At 36.6% G+C, this 13,067-nt stretch overlaps 2 protein-coding genes across 3 annotated transcripts; both read right to left on the minus strand.

Moving 5' to 3' along the window:
• Positions 1-61: 61 nt before the first annotated feature.
• LOC111454503 (transcription factor RAX3-like) lies at positions 62-1,310 on the minus strand. Its single transcript, XM_023095997.1, has 3 exons — positions 1,117-1,310; positions 884-1,013; positions 62-767 (listed from the first exon to the last, which is right to left on the minus strand). The coding sequence occupies exons 1-3, from the start codon at positions 1,250-1,252 to the stop codon at positions 131-133; spliced, it is 903 nt and encodes a 300-aa protein (XP_022951765.1). The 5' UTR covers positions 1,253-1,310; the 3' UTR covers positions 62-130.
• A 5,498-nt stretch (positions 1,311-6,808) lies between these two features.
• On the minus strand, positions 6,809-9,893 carry LOC111454368 (branched-chain amino acid aminotransferase 1, mitochondrial-like). Of its 2 annotated transcripts, none has more exons than XM_023095838.1 (11): positions 9,774-9,893; positions 8,905-8,981; positions 8,639-8,810; positions 8,264-8,440; positions 8,053-8,184; positions 7,868-7,966; positions 7,661-7,777; positions 7,444-7,539; positions 7,253-7,365; positions 6,962-7,121; positions 6,809-6,924 (listed from the first exon to the last, which is right to left on the minus strand). In XM_023095838.1, exons 1-10 carry the CDS (start codon positions 9,855-9,857, stop codon positions 7,007-7,009), a joined length of 1,182 nt encoding a protein of 393 aa, XP_022951606.1. In that variant the 5' UTR covers positions 9,858-9,893; the 3' UTR covers positions 6,809-6,924; positions 6,962-7,006. The 2 variants fall into 2 exon arrangements, with proteins under 2 accessions (XP_022951606.1, XP_022951605.1); XM_023095837.1 differs by having other exon boundaries at positions 6,809-6,921; positions 6,959-7,121.
• Positions 9,894-13,067: the final 3,174 nt, after the last annotated feature.

Genomic DNA, 13,067 nt, shown 5'->3' on the forward strand with positions numbered 1-13,067 from the left:
AAAAAAAAAAAAAAAAAAAAAAAAAAAACAATAAACATAATAATCTTAGTTATGTTCTTATTGTCACCCTCCAAATCACTACGGCCAAAAAGAGTCCATTTTTATTACTTTACATTACGCCCACCATGGATCATACTGCATTGCTATCCATTATCTTCAAGTGAGTATCATATTCTTGAGTCGTGGTTGACAAATCTTGCAGCATTGCTTCGTAATTTGAAGGGCAAGAAGAAATCAGAGGCCCCATTTCATAGCCATGGCTATTACTAGTCCCCATTATCTGATTATGATGATCTCCATACAGAAACTCAAATCCACACAAAACCCTTCTTGGATCATCAAACCCCATGTCATAATTCTCAAGATCCACCATTTGGCTGCTGCTTTGCCCTTGAAGCAATGGAAAATAATACCCATTTCCATACCCATTTGCATTGTTGTTGTTGTACACACTTTGTTCCATAAATTGAGCTCCAAATTTGCTCAAATTCTCAATTGGGTTGATATGGTCAGATGATAGCATGTTGTTATAGTAGCTTGGTGCCACTGGGAACTGCTGCTGCTGAGGCCAATAAGGAATGGCGCTATTGCTTTTATTCACCGTCCCATGATGCCTTAGGGCGTTTCCTCGACGAGTTGCCTGTTGTTGTTGTTGATGATGATCTTTCCTTTGCTTCCCAAATAGCTTCTTCTTCAACCTTGTGTTCCAGTAGTTCTTTATGTCGTTATCTGTTCTTCCTGGTAACTGTGCTGCAATTATAGACCACCTATTCCATACCAAACCCTTAGAATTGATTTTTTTTTTCTCGAACCTCAAACCCTAATTAAAATGAAACGATTCGGGATTTGGGATTCGGGATTTGATTGAAGAAAAAAAAATTACCTGCTTCCGATACTAAGATAGAGACTACAAATGATTCTATCTTCTTCTTCGGAGAAACCTCCATGCTTGATGTTCGGACGGAGATAATTCAGCCATCTCAATCGACAACTTTTTCCACATCTCTTTAGGCCTAATTTCGTTTAAAGGGCTAAATTTTAACTCCAAAAAACAGAAACCCCAGAAGAAATTGGATCAAAACAAGAAGAACAAGATGAAAAAGATTGAATTTTTACCAATTTTTTGAGGCAAAGCAATCCAGTTCCCACCAGTTCCATGTTGTTCAATGTAAGACTTGAGCTTGGTGTCTTCTTCAGCAGACCATGGGCCTTTCTTGACATTGGCTTTGTCACAGCAAGGAGCTCTCCCCATGGTTCTCTCTTCCCTCTCTCCTAATCAACAATGAAAGAAATTAGAGAGAAAAGGTCTTCTTGGTCGCTGAAAAAGCTATCTGATTGAATATTAAACTGAAAAAGAAAGAAAAAAAGGGTGTGACATTATGCAATGAGATATTAAATGAAGGAAAAGTAGAGGGTTTTGTTATTATTTTTTTAAAAAAAATACGTATATTGGGAGTTGGGACAAGCTGTTTGAAACAACATTCTACGAACTTTATATCAAAAAGTAGAATCCACACGTAATAATACCTCAATTTGACCAAAAAGTCCGACCAAAATGTCATTAAGTTTCCTTTTTATAAGGTTACCAGAGTATTACATAAATGCTTTTTAGATATTGTTCGCTTTGGCCAGTTAGTATTATTGCTAACTTTGTGATTTTTTAAAATGCGTCTATTAGGGAGAGGTTTCTATACCCTTATAAGAAAAGTTTTGTTCTTCTCTCCAATTGACGTGGGTTCTTATTATCCACTCCCTTGGGGGTCCAGTGTCCTTATAGGCTCTAATACTATTTGTAATAATTCAAGCTCACTACTAGCACCGATGTGGGATCTCACAATCCACCCTCTTTAGGAGCCTAGTGTCCTAGCTGGAACACCGCCTGGTGTTTGACTCTGATATCATTTGTAACAGCTCAAGCCTACTGCTAGTAGATATTGTCCGCTTTAGCTCGTTACATATCGCCGTCAGCCTCACGTTTTCTTAAAACGTGTTTAGTAGGGAGAGGTTTCCACACCCTTATAAAGAATGTTTCATTCTACTCTCCAACTGATGTGAGATCTCATAACTTAAGATCGCAAGTTGATATTTAAGAATCTCGATCTAGGCTATTTTTTTAGTATGTTTTGATTTTTATACTTCTTAATTAATTGGTATTTCTATAATCGTGTTCGTTTAGTCATCAATGATGATTAATTCAAATGTACAAAAGTGTTACATCGAGTTAGATGTTTAATTTTTTTAAATTTAATTTGATCCTAAAGTACATAGATTCTTCATCCAAAATGCAACATTCTAAATGAGACATTATTCTCTAATTAGGAACTAATGTTCTTTTTTTTACTTCTAATCAAAATCCTAATATTTCATTTAAAAAAGAAAAAAAAAAAAAAAGAAGAGAAATCCATGTGTTGGAAAAGAACATGTGATGTCTACTAACATAATTAAGTTTAGATGAAAAAATAATGAAGGGTTTTGTGTATTACAACATTGTATAATTGAAACCAAAGTATTTTTCCTACTTTTTCCATTATGACCTTTAATGAAGAAAGAGAAAACTCCTAAGACGGAGTGTTCGTGGGTTAGGGTTGGTTCCCGTTGGAACATTTTTTAGACCCGTAAATTTTTCGACCCAAACAATCCTAATTCAATCCAATCATAAATTTTCTGGGTCACGTTCGTTCTTGTTGCTCTAGACATTTATTTAAATTTTTATTTTTCATAAAAATAAAATGTTAGATCGTATTTAAAATATTATCTTCCAAATAGTTAACATTATTTTTAAGAATGGTAGAAGAATAAATAAATTAAATAAAAATAAAATAAATACAGGTATATATAATTGTTCTGGAAGTAAAAATATATGTTTTAAAATTAATAATAAATTTCGGTGGGTTCTTTTCAATCCATCTAATTTTTTGAAATCCATAAACGAGCGAAATCATAAGTTTTCATTTATTTGAACCTAATTCAACTTAAATAAGTTCATAATCGGAGTTAAATTGGATTGAATTAATTGAACTTTTCAGATCGTGGAACGGTAGGTAATAGAAACTCTAAGGGTGTGTAGCTAAGTAATAGGTGTAGGGTTCTAGAAACTTAGAAAGATGGAGGAGGATTTAAAGTCACTTCATTACCCACTAACTCATATTGAAATTGTGTGGAAACTTGTTGCTTTTGTGTTTTCCATCTTGGTAGCTCACCAAATGACCAACGAGACTTTATCCCACCACCTTTCAAAACCAATAAAAAAAAAAAAGGTTTTATTATTAGGAAAGTTCTAAGGTCGACACTGCAGGTATGATATGACTAATACGAGTAGAAAATATTCATTTAAAATATTTCATAAAAAGTATCATAAACGGTGACGTTCGTAATAAATACTTTAAAACAACGTTGTCATTAAAAATAAAGAGGCATAATATAATTAACATAAATTTAAATGAAATAAGACAAGTCGTGACCTAACCTAAGGGCTAACAAACATACATGAACGTGACTATATATCCTAACTCTAGTTTCATGGCTTTTATTGTGACGTCGTCATTGAGTAGCATGTGTCTTGAGTATTATAAGAAACACTCAGTTGTTTTGGTTGGAAAATGCAAACACATGCGATACTGTGAGACCTATCATTTTAAAAACATCATGACATGATCTTGAGCTATGCTTTACACTCCAGACAGGGTTGGATGTGTAGTACTTCCTTACACACGGCCCGCGCATGCGCACATGGACCCACTAGACGGGCTCGTATACGTACCTGTAGACCTGGCTCATCGGACTAGCACTCGCTAATAGGCTACCAAACGTTACAGAGGGAAAGGGTCCACATAAGATCATGGCGAACATAAATGTCATAAAGTATGCATCCATACTAATCATAACAAGGAAGTATTTTGATGCATATGACACACAAAAATGCATGCAGTTCCCGTAACTTAAAATTATGACATACAAGTCAAACCTTCATTCATTAATAACATAACGAGTCTATGAATAAAGATATGGAGAGAGCTAGGGTCAGAGAACACCGAGGGCTGACAACACTGACAACCATAGTAGAACAGAAGCAATGCTATGACTAGATAGAATTGTATTGTCAACCACTAGTGTGTCATTCACAACCGGCTGACAGATATTGTGGAGACCCAGGTCATGATCAATAGTCAAATAGACGGGGTCAAGAGACCCTAGTGCGGCGAGTGTGATAGGTAACACTGGGGCCAATGCTTGGCCCATACTAGAGAGGGTCATATTGCCATGAACTTCCTAGGAAAGAGCACTAAAAACCCGATTAATCCGCTAAGATGCCTAGGCAGTAGAGGGAGGCCTATGCATACCCACTCCCAAGCAAGAGCATACATCTCAACCTTATAGAGACGTCGTAAACTCTAACACAATGGTGACAGGTACTTTGTCGGTTTTGGGGCATCTTGTTCTAACTTCGTTTGATTTATAATTTATGCATTCCTTTATATCTGCTACAATTACTAGTCAAACAGAATTTCAGTTGGTACTGTATCTGGGGTAGACTTGATCTTTAGAGATAGAGTGAAAGGTGGTCAAGTGTTAGTATCACGACAAACTCTAGACATAACTCTATAGTTGTTAATATGACTATTTTTGACGTAATACTCCAGATGGATTGGTTGGCTGAGGACCATGTTAGTATTGATTGTTATAGGAAAGAAGTATTTTTTTCCACCACCCTCAAGAACCACTTGTACCAGCAAAGAGGTTAATCCAACAACGAGCTTGGGCCATACTAGCTAGCGCCGTAAATACAAAAAAGGAAGAAAAGTTTCTGTCTACGGTGCCAATGGTGAATGGGTTTCTTGATGTATTTCCGAAGGATTTACCAAAAGTACACTCTTCCCAAGTGGTAGACTGTTGCATAGAGCTCTAACTAGGTACTAGCCCTATCTCTAAGGCCTCGTTACAGCATAACACCAATTGAAAGAACTTAAGGTACAGTTGTGTGCTTGCGTATTGGATTTTACCGACAGTTAGGACTCTAAGTTGCATCTCATGAAGTTCGTCCACAACAATAGCTTCCAGATTACTATCAACATGTAGCAGCGACTATAATAAAAAAAAAAAATAGGGTCGTTACAAATGTTTTTTTGGATTATATATTCATATCTTATTATAGTTTAATCCACGAGTTGCTTTATTTTATTCGGGTTGAATTGAAATTTTCTTTTGGTGTGGTTGTATTTCAATCATCTTTTGAAAAAGAGTGTGACCCAACTTTCAAACTCAAACTTATTGGATCATAAATGAGACAATTTGAGTAATTATTAGCAGCTTCAAAGTTAGTTTGACTTGGTTGCCTCTTTTTTCTTTTTCTTTTCATCCTAATAAATTCTATAAATGGACATACAAGCTTCATCTTTGTTCATTCAATTAGGTTTCGGCCGAACTTAGGGTTACATTTTTTAAACTTCGATCAGGACGTTAAAAATACAAATGCTTCAAAATTGATCTCAACGAAATTTTAGAACAATAACTCGTGACAGAATTTCTGGTGGCAAACTAGCAAAGACTACTGCAATGATGACTTCTCGAACCTAACAATGTATTTTTTTGGGTTTTACGTGGTTCTATCGACGAGTCGAAGAACATGTCAGACCGAACTCGAGACTCAATCAAATTGACCCATCGACCTCGATAAAAACCCAATCAATCCATTCATATTGCTATAGAAAGAGAGGATGTTAAATAATTATGAGGAGAAAAGCAGTGAAGAAAAAAATAATTGAAAGAGGCCGAAGAGGCTCAAACAAACCCCTGAGGTAAAAGCTGAAAAAGGTTCGAAAATAATAATAATCACAATTATTTGGAAAGTGAAAGGAAGAAAACAAATTATATTATATTATATTATATATAAAGAACGCAAAACGTCTCACTTCCTCCAATATTTAGTGTTTGTAACCAATATTAATGATACATTCAACCCAAAAACAGTATGGGTTAAGTCGTCTACGTCCTAGTTTAAACACGCATGCGAGAGAGATGTAAATGGATTTGCGCTATGGTAGCTCAATGTACTGAGGACTTTTCCAGTTCGGGTTCAAATCGACCCACGAGTTTGTCTTCCTGACTCGATTTCCCTCTAGTTTCGATTTCTTTTCCCTCTCCGTTTTTTTCATTTCGCTTTTGCTTGTCCTCCAAACTCCTCCGACAATGGCCAACACATCTTCTCCGACCACCACTTACTCCACGGAACCTTTTCTTGTTGAGCATGACCGTAGAAACTCTAATTGAACCCATGACACTACCAATCTTTTCCGTCGATGTGGCAGAATTTCGTGATGGAGAACGATAGCACGATAGTAATTGATATCTTTATTCATTACAACATTGGACCAAACTTCGATGTGGCAAAATTTCGTTTTTTAAACTTAATTTATGCCATCGATGTAGTCACTATACATCGTTCCAAGTTACCTCAAGATTAATGTTCATTTACTTTTCTAATAAATTTCTACTTCAATCGGTTCTAAAAATTTATGAAATATCATAAATAGTAACTTTTATAATTAGCCAATATTATATTTACAGATATGAAAATGAAAACAATGGACAAAATTGGATTCAATTGTAACTACCTCCATCGTAAATAGGATTGACTTCGGACTCAAGCCATAGCACAAGATTTCATACAACCGTACGATTTTTTCGATCTAAATAAAACAGGTTTATCATGAAGAAGATTTGGCTCAGCATATTTTATTCGATAAGGGTAGGAAAAGAACCCAACTCGGTATTATTAAAAAAATAGAGAAATCAGAACCCAGACGAGATGATACGATACGGATCAACCCCTCATTTATTATCATGAAAATTTGAGAGAGATTCATACCTTCATCTCACATTGATTCATCAAAATTTGAGAGAGGTTCATACCTTCCTCCTCTCACAATCGGATATCATGAAAATTTGAGCAAACAATCGTACATGCGACACACAATTTATGATTCATATCAATAGGCGAAATGAAAACTTAAGAGATCTCAACAGTCCAGCCATTCTTATCCTCGATGGTTCCAGTTTGAATCCCAACAAGAGTTGAGTATAGTTCCTGACATGTTGTCCCAGCACCTGTTTGGTACTCAATCCTGCAGAATTTACAATACAAATTCGTCAAAACTTGCCAATAATCTAGACAACACTTGTACTACTGCCAATGTAATTCGGTTATCGAACTATTTGGAGGAATGGCAGGGTAATTAGCAGTTAGTTAGTTTACCTTTTATCCATACAAGTGATACTCCCAACAGGGGCCACACCGACAGCAGTTCCCGTGCAGAAAACTTCACGAGCGTCGAACAGTTCATCCATGTCGATAGCCCGTTCCTCAACCTGAATATGATTGTTGTTGCTATTATGTATAAGGATAAGTATATGGCAGCTGGAAAATCAAACTGTTTTGATAATCACCTCGTAACCGCGATTACGGGCTATATCGATGACGCTTTTCCGGGTTACTCCTGGAAGAATCGTTCCACTTGTAGCAGGAGTCGATATAACATTTCCCTATAGAAATGGAAAATCTTTGCATTACAATCATCATTTATCACACAAGTTCGTCTGTACTTTTTCTAATCAAAGTTCATAAATCTATCGGACGCTTCGTACCGATTTAGAGTAAAGATACCTTGACAAGAAAAATGTTGCAAGAAGAAACTTCCTCCAGAGTTCTCTTATTCACTGAATCAAGATATAAGACATCAGAAAAGCCTCTACTTTTGGCACTGGTGATAGCTTTTAAAGCCTACAGAGAAGACAACATCATAAAGTTAAGCCATTTTCCACCAGAAGATTGAGTTAAAACTGAGCTCAGCAGCAAAGATTATTCACTTACTGGAGCATAATTTGAGATGGTTTTCACACCTCCAGTTCCACCACGAGATGCACGAACGAACTCGGTCTCGACGTATAGGTTCAAGGCTCCTGAATCTTCCTGTTTTCGAAACCAGGAACATGTAGATAGATAAATCATGCCCTTTTGATGTAAAGAGAAATTAGATTCATTGAAAGAATTCCCACCTTGAAATAGTTGCGAACAGGGGAAGCATAAACAAGAAAAGTATATTCAGGCGCCGGAGCCAAGCCGAGAACGGGACCAGTCCCGACGAGCAAAGGCCTCAAGTATAATGATCCTTTCCCGGACGGAGGGACCTGCAAGTGAAATCAATCATGAGGATGAAAAACAAACCAAAGTCAACAGTTTGCATCACAGCTCAAAAGAGAGGACAACCCAACGCCGGTTAGCAATGGCAGTTTGCTTCACAGCATCAACAAATTGTTCGACGGAGGGCGACGGCATACACATTCGTTCGGCACCGGTCCTCATACGAAGAGCATTTTGGTGCGGACGAAAGAGAAGAAGGCCTCCATCTTCTTTCCTATATGCTTTCAGACCTTCAAACAATCCCTGTTCAAATCATCAAAACCATGCCTTAAAACTCTGTCTGGCATTTCGTCAAACAGGTTGTATGCATAATCAATCATAGACATGGAAAATGCCTAAACAATGAATCTCAGCTATCCAATCCACAAAACAAAACAAAATTTACAGTTTCAGAACCAAACCAAATCAAAACAAGGATCAGAAACTGGAAGTTGAAGATACCTGGCCATAATTTAGAACCCCAGCAGCAGGGCTTAACTCAATGTTCCCATAACGACTCAGCTGACCTCGTTCGAAATTCTCATCTTCAGAGCATTTCATAACATACATGTAATCTGTTGGCAACAGCCCAAATCCAAGGCTATCCCAATCAATATCACGGCTCTCATCATCGCTGAAATCAAACCAAACCCAAATTGAGAGCCAATTTCTCAGTCTTTTAACAACTAATAAGACTCCGGCAAGGATATAGGTGCAACTACAAGTACCTGAACGGCGATGACCGGCAAGGCTCCGGCATGGAAGATACAGCCCTAGACGCATCGCCATGGCAGCCGCCTCCAAGCTGCAACAATCAAAAGATTCAACACCACTTGGGTTTAAAATAAATCAAAGATTTTCCCCGAATCAAAGCTCTAATTCCTTATAATTTAATCCAAATTTGTGGTGGATTATTGGAAAGAAGGGTCCTTTGGTTCTAATTCCTAACCTAACGTCAGACTCATATCCTTAACTAAATCATGACAATAGAATCATCAAATGTGAACAAATAAGTTGTGAGCTTTAAAGATGTAGTCAAGAGTGACTCAAGTGTGGAATAAATTGTGTACTTTGTTCGAGCACTCCAGAAGTTGAGAATTATTGGAATAAAACAAATTCTGACACAAATTTGCCATGCAAGAAAGTTCAAACCATTAAAAGAAAGTGGTGTCCATTTAAATTGTTGTCTTATTGCAAAGAGTGGACTAATGTTAACCTATGTTGACAACTCTTTTAACTTTTTCGATGATGACAAGTTTACTGAAACTACAACCTTGTACACTCCAAATTGTGTATCCTCGTTCAAATTATATTGAAAAATAAAAATTATATTATTTGAAAAAAAAAAAAAGTCTATAACCTCACCCTGCTCTACAGACATTTATTAAGATGATAAAAAATGCATTCTTTTTCATTTTTAGGATGAGAAAACAAATCAGACTCATAAAAAAGATAAAATCAAGATCTAGATCACGGACCCATATAGATGATTCGTTCACGAAAACTCTCGACACAAGAAGAAGAGAGAAGATCATGTCGAGATCGATCATACGTACGCATAAACATTTCAAGAAAGAATCGAAAAGTTTTGTCAAACCTTTGAGAAAGATGAAGAAAGGCAAGAACGAGGCCAAGAAGATGAGGAGAGTAACGAGCGGGGGAAGAGAGCTCTGTGGATCATGATGGTTGATCGATGAAAAGGGTTGCAGAGAAAGAATGGAGAGTATGAGTTGGGAGATGAGGAAAGAGAGTATTTAAAGGCATTATTCAAACCACACTTACTTCTAAATCCCTAAAAACCAACATAATTTCTTCAAAATTATGGCAAATTTGAAATTTTTGGATTTTATGATTTATGCTTTCCTGTTGTCGGATACGCTGTATTTATATATATTCAAATCGACATGGTTATTTATGTTGGGTTTTATGTCCTAAAACTCATAGTTTGTAAACAAAGATATATTCTATTTTCAATAAAGTTATTATTGATGTTTATTCAGTAAAAATTGTTATTGAATAAAGTGAACTTTACGATCATTAATCTAAATCCAATAAACTAAGAACACTCTGGCTATAGTATGATTACTTGAACTATATGTAGAGACATAAGAGTGGATCAAGTTCGAGTATATAGTCAAAATGATCTATAGTATAAGGATAAGACTGAGTACCTTATTCTGGGGACACTATGGATGCGGCCCACTTTTGTATATGATATAAACAATGTGATCACTAAATTGTGCATGTGGAGACATGTGAGTGGGCGCGTCCTATGCAATGAGTATTGCATAAGATCGGACCATGAAGAAAACCACTCTCACTTTATAAAGTCGTTTACTGTTGAGACTGATTTTCTTTTCATTCGATAACCTAGGTAACTCGGTTTTAATCCTGAGCTAACCATGAACTCCTGTTTATTCGGAATTATCCTTAGATTTGCATGGGTGAGAGTGGCTCTAGTTCGCCGACTCAACAGGCCTCCCATTTCAAGGGTAAGACTGGGTGAATGGCTGGGGATGTGGGGTGCAAGACGAAATTCACTCCTACCCACTTAGGGATAGAAGAAAGGTAGTTCCCTTAAGCACTGACTCCAGGTCTTGAACAAGGGGCCCCACCCTCTCATTGGCCTGAGAGGGATTTGGTTTACTGGTTGGACCACAAACCAATTGTTCATTAGAGGATCAATGAGACATAAGGAACAAGAAGTAACTTCAGGGGTAAAACGGTAAATTGACCCAGCTCTAGTTACGAACAACCTGTGAAGGATCGACTTACTAATCATGGTTATATCAGATGGACAGAAATATATCTATAGTGAGGGGAGTGCAACTACTAGGCTATAGTGGAGTGTCCTAGTAGTTAACGAATGTTGGTTAATGAGTTTAATCGGTTAATCTTGGATCGTTGGAGCCCATGATCTATAGGTCCATTAGGTCCCTCTGCTAGCTCATATCGGACTAAACCATAGAACAATGTGATGAGTGAGTTCGAAGTGTTCGAATTCAAATTAGGGAATATGCGTTACATATATACGATATATTTAACCGCAATTTTGTTTTATTTACGAATTAAACTAAAAGAGAGAATGTGAGATATTTAAATAAGATTTAAATATCTTAATCAATTATGTGTCGGAATTGATTGGGATTGACATTTGAATTAATATTAAATATTAATTAAATAGTTTAATTAATCATTTAATGTTACTTTAATTTGAAATTCATTATTCAAATTAATTGTTGAATTAAAATGAAGAAAGTCAAAATGTTGACTTTCATCTAATGGAAAAATCCATGTTAGTGGAATTTTGAGGTGTCAAAATTTGGTTTAACCAAACTTGCATGTTTGCCAAATAAACCCCACAAGTTTGAGTGGAATTTTGAGTGTCAAAATTTGGTTAACTCAAACATGCATGCTTGCCACATAATCTCAAACTCTTGAGTGGAATTTTAAGTGTCAAAATTTGGTGATCTCAAGTTTGCATGAACATGCAAACTTGACTCTTTAAATAGAGTGATCATGATACTTGGAGGGTGATCTCAAGTTTGCATGAACATGCAAACTTGACTCTTTAAATAGAGTGATCATGATACTTGGAGGTATTTTTCTTCATCTTGATGAAAAGCAAACTTGACTCTTTAAATAGAGTGATCATGATACTTGGAGGTATTTTTCTTCATCTTGATGAAAAACCTTGAGAAAAACTTCTCACAACCACTCTCTTTCACATATACAAAATCCCTCCCAAGTTTAGTCACTCACCGGATTCCACAATCCCGTTCTAAGGCCGGAGGATAGTGGAGAAAACACTAGTGGTGGTTCGAAACCGATTCGTGAGGCAAAAGGAGTTTGAACTACAAAAGGTTAGTATTTAAACTCATTAAGTTTTAATACTTATGAACATGCTAGTAATTTACAATAATTGATGTTCTAATAGTGCCTAAGATCCAAATTGCTTCCGCATGTGTTATATTAACACCAACAATTTAGAAATACGAACATAGATTTATGTACTCTGTCATGTCCCTCTGCATATCGAGCGACCAATATCGAATGACAATTTAGTTTCTCTATCACACATTGCTAACAATGCTCTCGTGTCGTACTCCTCTCAATACTGTATGGGCTCGTATATCTTTGTGCAACGTCACTGACGTTTGTCCTTGTAACGACCCTAAATTTTACCTATTTAATATAAGGTCATTACTTTGAAATGGAATATACATTCAATGGGTTTTATTCATAAATGCGACTTACACCCGCCTTACTTTGAAATGTGGAATATACATTAAATGGGTTTTGTTCATAAATGCGACTTACACCCGCCTTTCATGAAAGAGAAATGATTACAAGGGAAAGAAAGGAAAAGAACATTATTGAAATAAAGGAAAAGGAACAAAACCGAAATGAATGTCTTATACTACCCTATGGTTTATTATGCAAATACAATTCAACCTATACTAATTTATACTAATGTTGTAAACCGAATTCAACCTAGACTATGAAATGGAAAAAAAAAAACTACCCTATGCATGTGCCATGGTCCCGGGGTGTATGATGTCGCTGTCGATGTCACATGGGTGTCTTGCTCTTATCTGAAAATGTAAAGTAGCACGAGGCTTGAGTATTTCTAGAATACTCAGTAAGTGACTCCCTATTGGGGTTATGCAACAATCACATGCAATGGAATTATGGGACCTATCGTTTCGTTTCGTTTCGTTTTCCATATGGTGCTATCTTAATGGGTAATCGTGAACGTGTACCATATATTCTACACACAGCCCATACGTGCGAGTATGGGCTCACCAGCTAGTTCGCACACCGCTGGGCCACTTTCCTTATGCGCTATGCCTCATAACGATTGTTGCCCTGCCATTGGATGTACGCGTCC

Source organism: Cucurbita moschata, unplaced genomic scaffold, assembly GCF_002738365.1.
Source record: "Cucurbita moschata cultivar Rifu unplaced genomic scaffold, Cmos_1.0 Cmo_Scf00016, whole genome shotgun sequence".
NCBI classification, from domain to species: domain Eukaryota; kingdom Viridiplantae; phylum Streptophyta; class Magnoliopsida; order Cucurbitales; family Cucurbitaceae; genus Cucurbita; species Cucurbita moschata.